General features: G+C 39.3%; 1 protein-coding gene across 3 annotated transcripts in view; it reads left to right on the top strand.

Moving 5' to 3' along the window:
* Window positions 1-14,423, top strand: part of Wrn (WRN RecQ like helicase) — a 117,623-nt gene that overhangs the window by 68,265 nt on the left and 34,935 nt on the right. For all 3 annotated transcript variants that reach the window (XM_036166499.1, XM_036166497.1, XM_036166498.1), the window contains exons 20-24: window positions 975-1,149; window positions 4,656-4,837; window positions 9,334-9,435; window positions 9,689-9,781; window positions 14,056-14,197. In XM_036166499.1, coding sequence (XP_036022392.1) covers window positions 975-1,149; window positions 4,656-4,837; window positions 9,334-9,435; window positions 9,689-9,781; window positions 14,056-14,197 — 694 coding nt within the window. The remainder of the gene's footprint in view (window positions 1-974; window positions 1,150-4,655; window positions 4,838-9,333; window positions 9,436-9,688; window positions 9,782-14,055; window positions 14,198-14,423) is intronic.

Below are 14,423 nucleotides of genomic sequence, written 5' to 3'. Positions count from 1 at the left end.
TAGCGTCTCCTTGAATATATTGTACTACGCTTTCCTTTTACAGCAAAGGGACAAGTCCTCCACATTCCTACAGTTATTTCATATCTAACCCCTAATCTCTGGCCCTTTCTCAATGCACATTATTCTCAAGATCTATGGCTCTTTCTCCTTATAGTGACTCTCTCCCTTCTTAAAGATTGAGTTTTTAAAGTGCCTCCCCCATCTTCTTTTGTGATGTTGCATTTTCCTATTTTTCTGCCTTTGTTTGCCTAAATATATCTTGTGGAAATGCTTTCTTCTCATTTTTATGTTAATTCTTCTAATTGAGATTAATTTTTCGTCCAGACTACTATAATCTCTCCCAACTCATCTCTCTCCTTGGTGCTCCTTAATACATTCTATAGATAATTTTCAATTTTATCATCTGCATACACATCCTTAAACCTTGGAGTAATGTTTTTTTTTTCTCTCTTCTTTTTTAAAGGTCACTGGCTTTTTTTATTGTTAAAAATTCACACATGTGGTTCCACACCCCTTTGTCCATAAACTGTCTGCCATGGCCCCAGCCCATTTTACTTCCCTTGGAGTAATGTTTTATCTTTAAATCTTATGTAATAACTTTATGCAACAATGAAACTATTCAGTTACCTCTTAAATAAGCTAAGACAAGCCTACTGTCCTACCTTTGTAGAAGTATTCATAGCCAGACTTTATAAGTTTGAAAATCAAGTTTTCTTCTAAACATCCAGAGTGCTGATTTTAACTCTAATTTGGGCCAGTGTTGAATGGCAGAGTTCTGAGCTCATACGATTTGTTTCCACATTTGTCTGGCCACAATGTTTGGGGTTTCAGAGAGCTCCAGCGCTGGTCTTTGGGTCTGCTGGTTCCTTAAAGACTTAGTAGAAAGCAAAGATTGTGAAAGATAAAAGCCCGACTACCCTGCAGCATACGTGTGATAGATGTGTTTGCCTTCTCTGTCTCTGCCCTCTCCACAGTTCTGCCTGGGAATTTGAAGGCCCTACTATCATCTATTGTCCTTCCAGAAAAATGACAGAACAAGTTACTGCTGAACTTGGGAAACTGAACTTAGCCTGCAGAGCATACCACGCAGGCATGAAAATTAGTGAACGGAAGGATGTTCATCATTGGTTCCTTAGAGATGAGATTCAGGTATGAGGACCAACCGCCTTTCTCTGAATTCTTCATAAGAAATAGAAGTAGCCATCAAATGTTTATTCACCAAATTTTCAAATAATCTCGTTATATTAGGCATAGTGCAATTACCCTGATAAGGGCAATCATTATATAGTGAAAATAAGTGTAGTAGACCACACAGTTTAGTGAAAATAACAAAATGTATCTGTTACTGAGCAACACAGAGGGGAAACACTAGCTCTGGCAAAGTAGGTTTTGTCATGAGAGTGGCCATGTAGGAATATGACACCCGAGGAGAGTCTTAAGTTTGTCAAGTTTACCAGGTCAGTAGGTAATGAGGGCAAAGGCGTTGGTTGCAGAACCCCAGGAAAGAGCAGCAGGTGCAGAGACATGTGTCTCTAGTGTGCTGTCATGTGAGAGCATTCTAGGCTCAGAGAACGAGGAGTTTGCAGTGGGTGGGGGGAAGATGAGTGGTGGGAATGGTACAGTGAGGGGGAGTGAGGAGAGTGCAGAGACCAGCAGGAAGTTGGGGGGCTGGCCAACTTCAAGATGAGAAGGACTAGTGGGTACGGGCGCTTGCCTCCCAGCCTGAAAGCATCAATTCTTGTCCTTCCTATTCTTTCCAATGGTAGGAACAGCTCTCATGCTTGTTTGTAGATGTTTGTTCACATTCGTTAAGATTTTTATTATTTCAATGATAGAGCAGTATGGTTTTTTTTTTTTTTTTGGATGCATCTGGTTTACTTCCCGTCTTAGTTACTTTTCTGTTACTGTGCTAAGATACATGACCAAGGCAACTTACAGAAGAAACAGTTTGCTGGGGGCTTGCAGTTCCAGAGGTTGAGTCTATGATCATCATGGTGGAGAACATGGCAGCAGGCAGGAAGGCATGGTGCTGGAGCAGCAGCTGAGAGCTTACATCTCCATCCATAAGCACCAGGCAGATAGAGCTAACTGGAATGGCATAGGCTTTTGAAACCTCAGAGCCTGCCTCAAAGCCTATCTCCTCCAACAAAACCATATCCCCTAATTCTTTGCAAATAGTTCTACCCCTGGGTATCATTATTCAACCATATGAACCTACGAGGGCCCTTCTCATTCAAACCTCCACACTGCCAATGTATAACTCGATTGAAGCATTAATATTTTAAAAGATGACTTAAAAATCTTCAGTGGTCCTTTCTAATGCAGCAAGTCACTAATTTGAGTCCATCTTATAAAAATTAAAGTTTATATCAATAGTTGCATTCTAGCTAACATCAGGTAGTGTTTTGTCTAACAGATGGTCCTGTAGATTCCTTCCTGGCCATTATTCAGAAGCTTCACATATGTTTTGAAACCTTACCCTTTCTTAACTTGGTGAATTACATGTTATCATTTGTGTACAGTTTTGTCTGAGACTCTTGGAATTAATTACGTTCTGTTGAGTGTTTATTGGGTTCTTACTGAATCCACTAATGTAACAATTATGTAACAATTTATAAATAGTCATTTCTATCATTTTCCAATTGATTTCTGTTTTATGGCAGCCACAGAAGCTGACCTTTGTAGCTCTTCATATGATAGACTGATGCTTGCAACTGTTTTCTGTTTATAATTTTCAAAAAAAAAATACTTTGCTGGGCGGTGGTGGTGCACGCCTTTAATCCCAGCACTTGGGAGGCAGAGCCAGGCGGATCTCTGTGAGTTCTAGGTCAGCCTGGTCTACCGAGCAAGATACAGGCACCAAAACTACACAGAGAAACCCTGTCTCAAAAAAAAAAAAAAAAAAAAAGGACAAAAACAAACAAACAAAAAAGAAAAAATACTTATTTAGTATCTACTGAAATCAAATCACAAGTGCACCTAGCCTTCCATTGTTTGTATGTAACTGTTTGTTCTCAAATTTTATCACAAACTTTAGTTTTGTCCTTCCTATCTTTTAAAATGCCTTTTCTTGAATAAAATTATGAATAACTTATTTGATAAAATAACTTTAATTTATATCTGAAAGTTTATAGTGATCGTTTCAAAGTCTGGTTAGTAGACATCAAAAGAAAAGATCATCTGGTTACTGTTGGAATTATATTGCTTCTTAATTACTAGCTGTATAGAACCTATCTTCTTTGCCTAAAGTTTTCACTTCCACATTTGTGCCTTCATTACCATTTACTCATCCTTATTTTGCATGTTTTACTTCGATTTCCTATATTTTTCCTTTCCTCCTTTCTGTCATTCTCCTGGACCATCCCAAAACACATGTTATTAACAACACATTAATCTTATTTGCACATGTGGTTACTTCTGTCGTGTCTTCAGTGAAGTGTCTTCTCCTGTCCCCTCTCCCAGTCCTTCCCACTGACTCTAGGAGTTTACTGCTATATCTTGTCATAATTAGCTTGTACTGCCATCTCAATTTTTTGTTAGTTTTTGTGATTCTCTATTGACTCCCCACTTAAAATGTTGCAGTCACCTGTCTTTCATATGTGTTACTGTCCTTTCCCTCCCATGCCTGTGAGTTCCTAGACCCCTTTCCCTTCCCTGTAGATGGAAGTTTCTGTCCCGCCCAGTCCAGCAGCTGTTCAGTCCCAAATAAACACACAGAGACTTATATTAGTTATAAGCTGCTTAGCCTATTGCTCAGGCTTATAACTAACTGACTGTTAGGGTTATTAACCCATAATTCTTATCTATTTTTAGCCACGTGGCTTGGTACCTTTTCTCAGTCCAGCATTCTTATCTCACTTCCTCTGCATCTGGCTGGCGACTGCATCTCTGCCTCTCCTCTTCCCAGAATTCTCCTAGTCTAGTCGCCTGACCTACACTTCCTGCCTGGCTACTGACCAATTAGCATTCATTAAACCAATATGAGTGACAAATCTTTACACTGTACAAGAGCATTATCCCGCACTTCCCTGTTGGTTTATATCATAATTTGGGTTAACTGTTACACAGTTATTAACCTAAACACTTTACCTTTAATCCTCGTAATATATTGTCATGTTTTGCTTATTGTTTTTATATTCTTGTTATTAAAGATTTTTTTTTCTGTGTACTCATTACTACTTCTTCTGAGTTTTTTTTCCCTAACCATATAAATGCTACTTTTAGTAGGTTTGTTCATATTACGTTGTTTGAAAATTTTGTCTTCTTGGTATTATACCCATCAAAAAGATGTAGCATTAACTGCGTTTCACTTTGCAGTCATGAATGATGTAGTTCTTAGAATAAGACATTCTGTTATCAGGTGAGGACACTTGAAACTTCATAATAATACAAATTTTATTTATGATAGTAACTATTTCTCATAGCTGCAGGTATCCAAAGAAACTGCTCTATTTGCTTCATATAGAGATGAGTGTAAATCATATTTTATGGTCACTAACCTTTATTTGTATTTGGATAGATAATCTTTCAGTCTGTAAGTGAAGTTGAAGTTATATCGAATTCACCTTTATGTCAATGAATGAGCTATTGTTTTATTTTTTTAAGTTTTGGTTATGTTGAAATGTGATTTTCGCTGTGTTATTGTTTCTTCTCAGTGTGTTGTAGCTACTATAGCTTTTGGAATGGGCATTAATAAGACTGACATTCGCAAAGTTATTCACTATGGTGCTCCTAAGGAAATGGAGTCCTATTACCAGGAGATTGGTAGAGCTGGCCGCGATGGACTTCAGAGTTCTTGTCACCTACTCTGGGCTCCAGCAGACTTTAACTTAACTAGGTAAAAATGCTTATTGCTTTCCCCTTACAAATGTCTTTTTCCTTTTCCAATAAAGTATTGGAGGTAGTGTCCAAAATTTCAAGTGATCTGTGAGAATATTTAAAGGGGTCACAAGTGAAAAGTAAGCGAAACTAACAGAACACCCATGAAGAAAGGGTATTTGTGGTAAGTGTCACAGGGGAGATGATCCAGTTCTGCCAGTATCCGGTTAGTGTGAGGAGCTAACAAGATCAGGACTCTCCTTGGACGTAACATAGGTCTTGAGGCATACTGTCTTGTTGTACAGCAGCGATTGCTTCCCACCCTTTAAATCCTCAGGTGATATGTCTTCCGTTTTCTCTCATGAGATCCCAGGTGGTTTGCTAAGTTTTTCTCCCAGTGCTGTGATGGTGCTTATTCTAAAAGATGTGTTCACTTCTCCTCCTCCTCCTCCTCCTCCTCCTCCTCCTCCTCCTCCTCCTCCTTCTTCTTCTTCTTCTTCTTCTTCTTTACTCTTGTTTCCATGATTAATTTCATAAGTTTCACAGCCGTTGCTCCCAGGCTGTGAAAATTGCCTTGTTGACTGTGCATGGCTAATCATGTCACAGTGTATTGATGGAGCGCTCTCATAAAATAGTAAGTGTTCGCTGTTGAAATTCCAGAAAAGGGAAACTACTTAAATACTAAGTAAGTTGTCACCTAAGTTCTGTCAGATTGTATTTGAAAGAACAGCTTCAACTTGTGTGGGAGGCCAGCCCCCACCTTTTGAAGGGTTCATATGAAAGACGGATAAGAAAATACTAGATAGAAAGAGAGACCTAGTTGATGAGAAGAAAGACACTCAGGATAGCTTCAGGAGAGCCTGGATCACTGCCCAATGGCCTCGAAGGTTTATTCAAAAGGCTTTTTGTAATATGCAAGGGGAGAGGCAAAAGACTGCCCCCTTACAAGATCAAAGCACACTGGACAGCCAAGTATACACCCTTCCAAATGCCTGGTGAACAGGCCTGTGGCCAAATCATCTCCTTATGCAGCCCTGCTGGGTAAGGCAAGCTCAGCTTTTCTGACCCTGAGTAAGTTCTCACTGGAGAGCCTCTATGCGCTCCCACAAGCTTGCAGCATCTTAGGGGCAGTATTTACCAGTTTATCTCTAGGAACCAGGGAAAGAAACCAGGATAGCTCAAGCAATGAGCTTGCCAATATAAGGGGGTTCTGAAGGGTTCTTCCAGGTTGATGAATAAATTAGGGTCTTCAGTGGACATATTAGTTCATTTTATTAAAATGATTATTGAGCTTACCCCATGCAGGCATTGTTCATCTTCATCATTTTTCAAGGTGTTGAGTGAATGCCATGTTCTAAGAGCTGAACTTAGTGCTAAGAATGCAAAGCTAAATAAAAGCAGACATGGTACCTGCTTTTGTAGGACTCAGTCTAGTTGGAATGGTAGATCTTAACTAGAGAACTGTGTATGTATGCATGCATGCATAGTGTTCTTTTTATTGTTTTCATTTGGAACTGTCAGTTATTACTTTTTTTTTTTGGTTTTTCGAGAGAGGGTTTCTCTGTGTAGCTTTGCGCCTTCCCTGGAACTTACTTGGTAGCCCAGGCTGGCCTCGAACTCATAGAGCTCCGCCTGGCTCTGCCTCCCGAGTGCTGGGATTAAAGGCGTGCACCACCACCACCCGGCCAATTATTACTTTTTTTAAAGATCATATAAATATAGCTTTGTTCTTGTTTGTTTTAAGACAGAGTCTCACTCTGTAGCATTGGCTGGGCTAGAATGTATACCAAGCTGGCCTTGAACTCACAAACGTCCCTCTACCTCTGGAATGCTAAAATTAAAGGCGTGTGCTACCACCTCTGGCCCGAATAAGTTTGATAAATGCTATATGTTAAGTGCTGTGAAAAACAGTTGCTTAGAGAGTGGTGTTTACCAACTTGAGAAGTCAGGTCAGACTTCTCTGAAGAAGTGGCAGCTAAAAAGAGTCAGATCAGATAAGTAGATCTAAGATCTTTCTTCTAGGAATATTCGGTATATTTTACTTTATAACATGTAGCGCTGAACTCTGTCCCCTGTAAGCAAGCATTCTTAACCACTGAGGTGTCCCTCCAGGCCAGGAAGCTCTGTCTTTATCAACCTTTTTTGAAACTAATTTAAAGTAAGTTCGATAGAACGCATCTATGCAAGCTAGTATTAAATTTGGAATATATCAAGTATCCAAATTGGTTGGTTAACCAGACCTTATTTTATTTGTGCATTATGCTAATATGCTAGAAACATTATAAGGCCTGTATTTTCTAGTGCAAACTCATCAGTAGTTACAGTTCTGGTTTACTTGGGTTTTAGAAGATATGCTAAGAGGTTTATCTCATTAAGATTGGTCAGGAAGTAATAGTGAGGCCAGAACACCCCCACAATTGTCACTTATTATACATAGGTGTTGGCCTAGGACCCTCAGATACCAAGACTCTCACCATGTTCAAGTCTCTTGTACAGAAGAGCACAGTATTTGTTCATGGCTGTGTATTCCCCTATATACTCTGTCTCCAGCCTAAGTATAAAATCTATTATAAAGTAGATGATGGGTAAATAGTTTTATAGGTAATGTTTAGAGAATTATGACAAGAAAAATGCCTCAGCACGTTCAGTGCAGGTGCAACCATTGTAAGTGTGGTAGGGCTTTACCTTGGGTTAACTGAGCTCAAGTGCTGAGTTAGTGGGTGCGGAGGATGAAGTCCTTGAACTTTTAGTACAGATAGATTACTCTGTGTCAGTGACAAAGGGGCTAAAACTGTAGGGAAGGAAAAAACAGAATAGAGCAAGCATTGGGGATGGATTTGTTCCGTCCAGGGTCCCTGTAATTTATAAAAGTTTTAGGCTATCTCATGCTAAAATTCTGTGACTAAGAAAAGAAACTTGTCTAAGTGATCATTCAGTGATTTTAGCTTCCTGACGTTTATTTTTTTTTGTTTACTTTTGTATTAACTCTTAGCCTCACTCATGCTAGACAAGCATATGTAAGGCCACAATCTCAGTCACTATTATGTAATTTCATATTCCTTATTATGTGATTTTGTATTTCTTACTGCAGAGCAATAGCACAGGCAGTTTCCCGATGATTATATTTACTTTATTTACATTCATCTCCAGTAGATACTGCCATCTTTTCTTTCAAAGAGAACAATTTAGAGAGTAATATTAACCTAATGAATCTTGGACTATGTGCAACTGATTTAATGCTAATAATTTTAAAATTGTTAAAATCTGTTTTTTGTGAAATATTATATTTAACTAATTTAAAAGTAGTAAAGGAAGAATAAAATAATAAATATTTTATTGAGTTTCTTTTTTTCAAATGAAATGAACATGGATAAGATTATTTAAATGTATTTCATCCCAACCAAATATACTAAGATACCATTCTAAGAATAGGCATTTGTGTTCTTGATTCTTTCCCAGAAGGATAAGGAAACTAAATAAAACTTATTTTTTTAAATCTCTGAGCTAGTAAGTATGAAATTAGATAGTAGCATAGGAATTAATGTTTCCAGTTTAGGGGATTTGGAGGAAAAATAGATTGTGAATGGTCCATTGAAAACATAGTTTTGAATAATGGATCATTTGTACATTCAAACTCTCTAGAAGCCCTTGCGAATTGTATACAGATATTTTCATTATGCGAATTGTATACAGATATTTTGATTAATCAGAAGGTTGGGTATTGTAAACCTTAGTGACTGAAGTCCTCAATGATGACTTTCAGTATTAGCATTTAGTTATTATGTATTCAATTAGAGTTTCATATTGCTATATCTGAAAACTACCTCATGCAGACCTTTTGATTGTTGGAAAGATGTGCAACACTACCTGGAAGATTTCATCACCTTGTATTTGAAATGCATGAATTTGGTCATGGAAGGTAGAAAGTAACAGTTGTGCTGAGCTGCATCGGCACTGACTCTTTACAGATACCAACAAACATGCTATTACTGTTATTTCGTGATTCTAAATACAGTCAGTATCATGGCCAAAAAATGAGTTATAACTGGCCAAGGAAGAAACCTAATTCTCATACTTTGCTATTGTCCTTAAGTGTCCCCACAATACAGAGGGACAGTGTTGGAGGGCTGAGCTGTCCTCTGAAAAGCCAGTGGAATAAAGGTTCATACTAGAATGATGAGCATCTTTCAGTATTCCTTACATAGATGCTTTAACTTTCTCATAAAACAACACTTACAAGATAAATTTCCTGAGAAAAGTTCAAGATCCATGTATCAGAAAGCTCACTAGAAACCATGGCATATGCAGTCTGTAAATCAAACTGAAAACCTTCAAAGTTATCCAAAGATGGAATTCTCTCATCAGGGGCCATGACTGGCAACCATACAGGCCATTTCTAGGGGGATAGAAACATTCTTTATTGTAATACAGTGGGGGATTCTGTGGGTTATTAAAAATAAAGTAACAAAGTTGACAGAATAATTTTAAATATTCTTGTGATTTTTCAATTGGCAGGCATCATTTTCTTGAGATACGCAACGAAAAGTTCCGATTATATAAATTAAAGATGATGGTAAAAATGGAAAAATATCTTCATTCCAATCGATGCAGGAGACAGTATGTATTATTTGTTTTTATCAGTTAGAAGCATAGGCCTTTAGACGGTACTTTTAAAAAGTTAATTAAAAGTATTTTAAAAGAATATTTGCTTTATACATATTGAATTTTAGGACAGCTTTATTTGTGTCTAAATAAATTGATATGCAGTATTGCAGTCCCAAATAAATACAGTAATGATGGTATTAACCTCATTCTGGGTATTGGTTTGTGTCCATATTTGTTCTTTAATTTAAAACTTTCTCTTCTTCAGAATTATCTTGTCCCATTTTGAGGACAAACAACTACAGAAGGCCTCCTTGGACATTATGGGGACTGAAAAATGCTGTGATAATTGTAGGCCCAGGTAAAAATTTCTTCTTGATGAACATTCTAGAAACTGTTGTTTCTCTTTCTTCTCAAATCATTTTCATTACATTTTGATTGGCTGAAAAGTAGTTTTTTAAAAATGGCATAGTTACTTTATTTGAAATAAAACAATGTGAAGAGGCGTACTTTTATACAGTGAAGTCATAAAATGGTAGGCCTATGCAGACAACTGTTGCATTTAAATATAAATAGCCTAAAAGTACTCATTAGAGGCATAAATTATCAAAATGGATTTTAAGAGCATACTATCTGATGGTTTCCATAAGATCTAGTACAGTTATTCAGATAGGTTAAAAATAATGAAATACAAAACACTGTGAAAATACTCATCAAAAGAAAACTTCAGTTACTATTTTAGTATTGGCACTGGAAACTTTGGAGCAAAGCATATTGTTGGAGGTAAAGAGTGGTGCAGAACAATACGAAAATGTCAGAGTTCTTCAGAGAAATGCCACCAAGGATAGAGCAAGGGCAAGGGCGTGGGCGTGGGCGTGGGCATGAGTGAGGGCAAGGGCATGGGCATGAGTGAGGGCAAGGGCAAGAGCATGGGCATGAGTGAGGGCAAGGGCATGGGCGTGGGCATGAGTGAGGGCAAGGGCATGGGTAAGGGCATGGGTATGGGTAATGGCATGAGTGAGGGCATGGGCATGGGTAAGGACATGAGTGAGGGCAAGGGCATGGGCGTGGGCATGAGTGAGGGCAAGGGCATGGGTGTGGGCATGAGTGAGGGCAAGGGCATGGGTGAGTGAGGGCATGAGTAAGGGCATGGGCATGGGCGTGGGCATGAGTGAGGGCATGGGCATGAGTAAGGGCATGGGCATGGGCGTGGGCATGAGTGAAGGCATGAGGAGAAGAGGAGGGGTGAGATGGAAAGGACAGAGAAGAAGGGGGTGGTAATGGGCATTGTTGGCAAGTCTTAAAACTTGTAGCATAAGTCAATGGTCTGGGCACTATGGCAGGCAAAAGCTGATATTATAGCATTAAAAGAGAAGATGCAGAGTGCTAGAGAGGTCCCCAGAAATCCACAATGATACCTCCACTATAGACTACTGGCTATGGTCCAGAGAGTGCCTGAGCTGACCTGCTCTGGCCGAGCACTCTGGCTGTCATGATAGAACTCTCCTCCAGTGTCTGATGGAAGCGGATGCAGAGATCCACAGCCAAGCCCCAGGTGGAGCTCCGGGAGTCCAATTGGCGAGAGAGAGGAGGGATTGTATGAGTGAGAGATATTAAGACCATGATTGGAAAAAGCACAGGGACAAATAGCCAAACTAGTGGAAACGCATGAACTGTGAACCAATGGCAGAGGAACCCCCATCAAACTGGACCAGGCCCTCTGGATACGTGAGACAATTGATTAGCTTGAACTATTTGGGAGGCCCTCCAGGCAGTGGAGCCAGGACCTGTCCTTGGTGCATGGGCTGGCTTTTTGGAGCAGCCGGGGACCTATGCTGGGACACTTTGCTCAGCCTTGGTGTAGGGAGAAGGGGACTAGATCTGCCTCTGCTGAGTCTACCACGCTGGGCTGACTTCCCAGGGGAGACCTTGCCTTGGAGGAGGTGGGAATGGGGGGTGGATTGAGGGGGAGGGCTAGGGGGTGGGAGGAGGGAGGATGGGGGAATTCGTGGCTGATATGTGAAATTAAGTTAATTATAAAATTTTAATAAATAAATAAAAAAGAAACAGAATTCCTTGTTCAGCAAACCAGTTTTTGCTAAGACTTTCAACTCAAAGAGGGTAATTGTTGAGTATAACTTCCTTATTTAAAGTTATCTGATCATAAATAGTATTTACATCTACAAAATACTCTTGCTGTGGCATCTAGACTATTGTCTGGCCGAACAACTGAGCCCCGTAACATAGCCTCCTTGACACATTAGCCAGATAGCCCTGAAGACATTATCCGGAATGTGCAGATTTCACATAAGAACCTACAGAACTAAAAGGGGAACAGAAACCCACAAGAGTATTATTTGGTGACATTAACACCTGCTTACAAGTCATTGATAGAATCGATGGACAGAAATGGGTAAGGAATGCCAAGAGTGAGGACATGGCTGAAATCGCAGGACTCAGAGGTTCAGGCAGGAAGAACAAGAATCTGAGCCTGCCTTACCGGTGACTTCAAGATGATCCCAGGTCCCAAGAGGAGACTGTGCCTTAACATATGGAGAACAAAAACAAAAGCAGGACTCAATGACAACCATGGCCACCCCCAAAGCCCAGAAACTAACCCCCACTAAATTCATGAGGAGACAGAAGAAATCGAGAGAATGACCAGCAAACCAGTTCTAATTAATTTCTTAAGAGCATTTGACCCGTTCTTTCCAAGGGCAGCTGAAATACTTAGGCACATGAATTTTCCTCTGAATCATAAAACAAACCCTGACAGATGAAGAAATATTCTATTTGGATAAAATATGTTTTTTTACTTTAATGGAGTCAAGCTAGAAAGCATCAGTGGAAAGAAAAGGGGAATCTCCAAACCCTTAGAAATAAAACAGTGTACTTCTAAATAATTTGTGAGTCAAAGTCATACATCAAATCAGAAAATGTTTTGAACCCATGTAATAAGAATATGAAGTGACTGGGATATAGCTAGTATGCTTCTGCCAAGATAACTTACAGTGTTTAATGCAGCATTAAAGAGCATATGTTTCAAGCAGATCACTAAGCATTTACTTTAATGGGCAACTAAGAGGAAAATCAACAGGAAAAAGTAATAAAGATAATTGCATAAGCCAGTGAAATAGAAAACAAGACCAGTAGAGGAAAGTTGGTTCACCCCAAAGATCATTGTTTGTAAAAGTCAAAAAACCTTTGACAAGACTGACAGAGAAGAGGGGGACACAGATTACCAATGTCAAAGTGAAAGAGGATTTTACTGAAACCCCTATAGTGAGAGGGCACCAAGAGAACTCTCTGAACCAGCTTACGGAAACTCAGTCATACAGATCTCATGGACCAGTTTCTTAATGTCCTCTGATTGATTGACAGTGGTCAGACACTGAACCACAGCTGGAATGCTCGCCTAACCACTCTTAAGTACTGAATTCTTCCTTTAAAACCTCTGAGAAGTAAGCTCTCTAGCCCACATGGCTTCAATGACAAATTCTAGAAACGTTTACATGAAGAAATAACCCCGTTCTACAGTGTGGTTCCAGTACATATTCTCGGAAAGACAGAACTGTAGGGAGGACCTGCAGCCGGCAGAGGTTAAAGGCAGGGAGAATGGACTGGAGAGCAGTGCATTTGTTGGGTCTTGGTGGTGAGGGGTTCGATGAATCTGCACGGTTTAACTATATTATACTATAAAGAAAAGAAGCACAAATGCCACCTCTTTGAGTTAGTTGTGTCTCTAGGTCATAAGCAGCACTGTTGGGTATAGAATTTAAAAAACTTCTAGAAATTAGCGCTAACCACAGTAACATATATTTAAAGTGGTAAGATAAAGTATGGGTCACTCTTTATGGGAACTTGTTAACTTTAAATACTCTGAAGAGAAAGTCATCTGGCATCCCACCAAGGAGGTAAATGAGAGAATAAGCCTAGGCAGGGGCTTTTCTTTTTTAAATCCAAACATAATGTTTTGTCTGGAATGTTGACTGTGTTCCTATTGCTAATTTAAAGATATGTCTGATGTGGAAAGTAGTTGAATTTGGCAATTTAAATGTAATAGTTGGTAGTCTCTAAGGATTTCTTTTGTTCTCAAGCTAAACAGTTCTTGTTTGCATTAATGATAATTTTGCATCAACCTGGAGGATGACTATGGAATTTAACTGCTAAATGTACCAGCATGACAAGTTTATGAGCTCCCGTGTTGTGTTTTAAAATTAGTAGGTTTCAAACTAGCATGGAACTGCATAGGCATTTTTTAAGTTAAAAACTTTTTCATTTAACCCCCTTTTCTGGTGTAACATAACACTAGTGTCCAATATTTATATAATTGATCAAGTGGAACTGCCCTAGCTGGGATCCTGCAATTCTGCTTTCCTTGAGCCTGTCTGTCTTCTGAGTACCTCCATGAAACTTGGCTTCTGGGTACCAGAAACCTCTGTTTAGGTTGCTGTATTGTGATTTATATCTCATGTTTTAGATAATGCACGTGCTTTCGGTTGTAATAAGCTTTATTTGTAGTTTCAGAAGCACTGGACATGGGAGGTATTTTTAATATGGTTCATCGTTACATCTTTTTATTTCTAAAGGAACACGCTCTGTCTGTTTTCTTAGTGTATTATTACTCTTCTTCAGATTGAGTCATTGCTATTCCACTAATGACTCAGATGACACATTCCAAGACTTTGGTCCCCAAGCATTCCAGCTGCTCTCTGCTGTGGACATCCTACAGGAGAAGTTTGGAATTGGCATTCCTATCTTATTCCTCCGAGGATCCGTAAGTGTGTCTGTGATGGCTTTTGTGACAGTTTCTGATGTGCTCTTCACTGCGTGACTATAGCTCTGCCTTTCCATGGCTTACTGTAATTCACAGCCGTCTTGAGTTCCGGCTTAACGTTGCACTCATTGCTTTGGACAGATCTTGTATCATGTCAGCCGCTGTTGTTGTTGTGAGCTGGTGTTCAGGTGTGCACTGCAGACTGGAAATACTGTATTAGCTTACC

The sequence above is a fragment of the Onychomys torridus genome, chromosome 17 (genome assembly GCF_903995425.1).
Source record: "Onychomys torridus chromosome 17, mOncTor1.1, whole genome shotgun sequence".
Taxonomy (NCBI): domain Eukaryota; kingdom Metazoa; phylum Chordata; class Mammalia; order Rodentia; family Cricetidae; genus Onychomys; species Onychomys torridus.
Note: the sequence above shows the minus strand (reverse complement) of the source record. Positions and strands in the feature narration are given on the sequence as shown.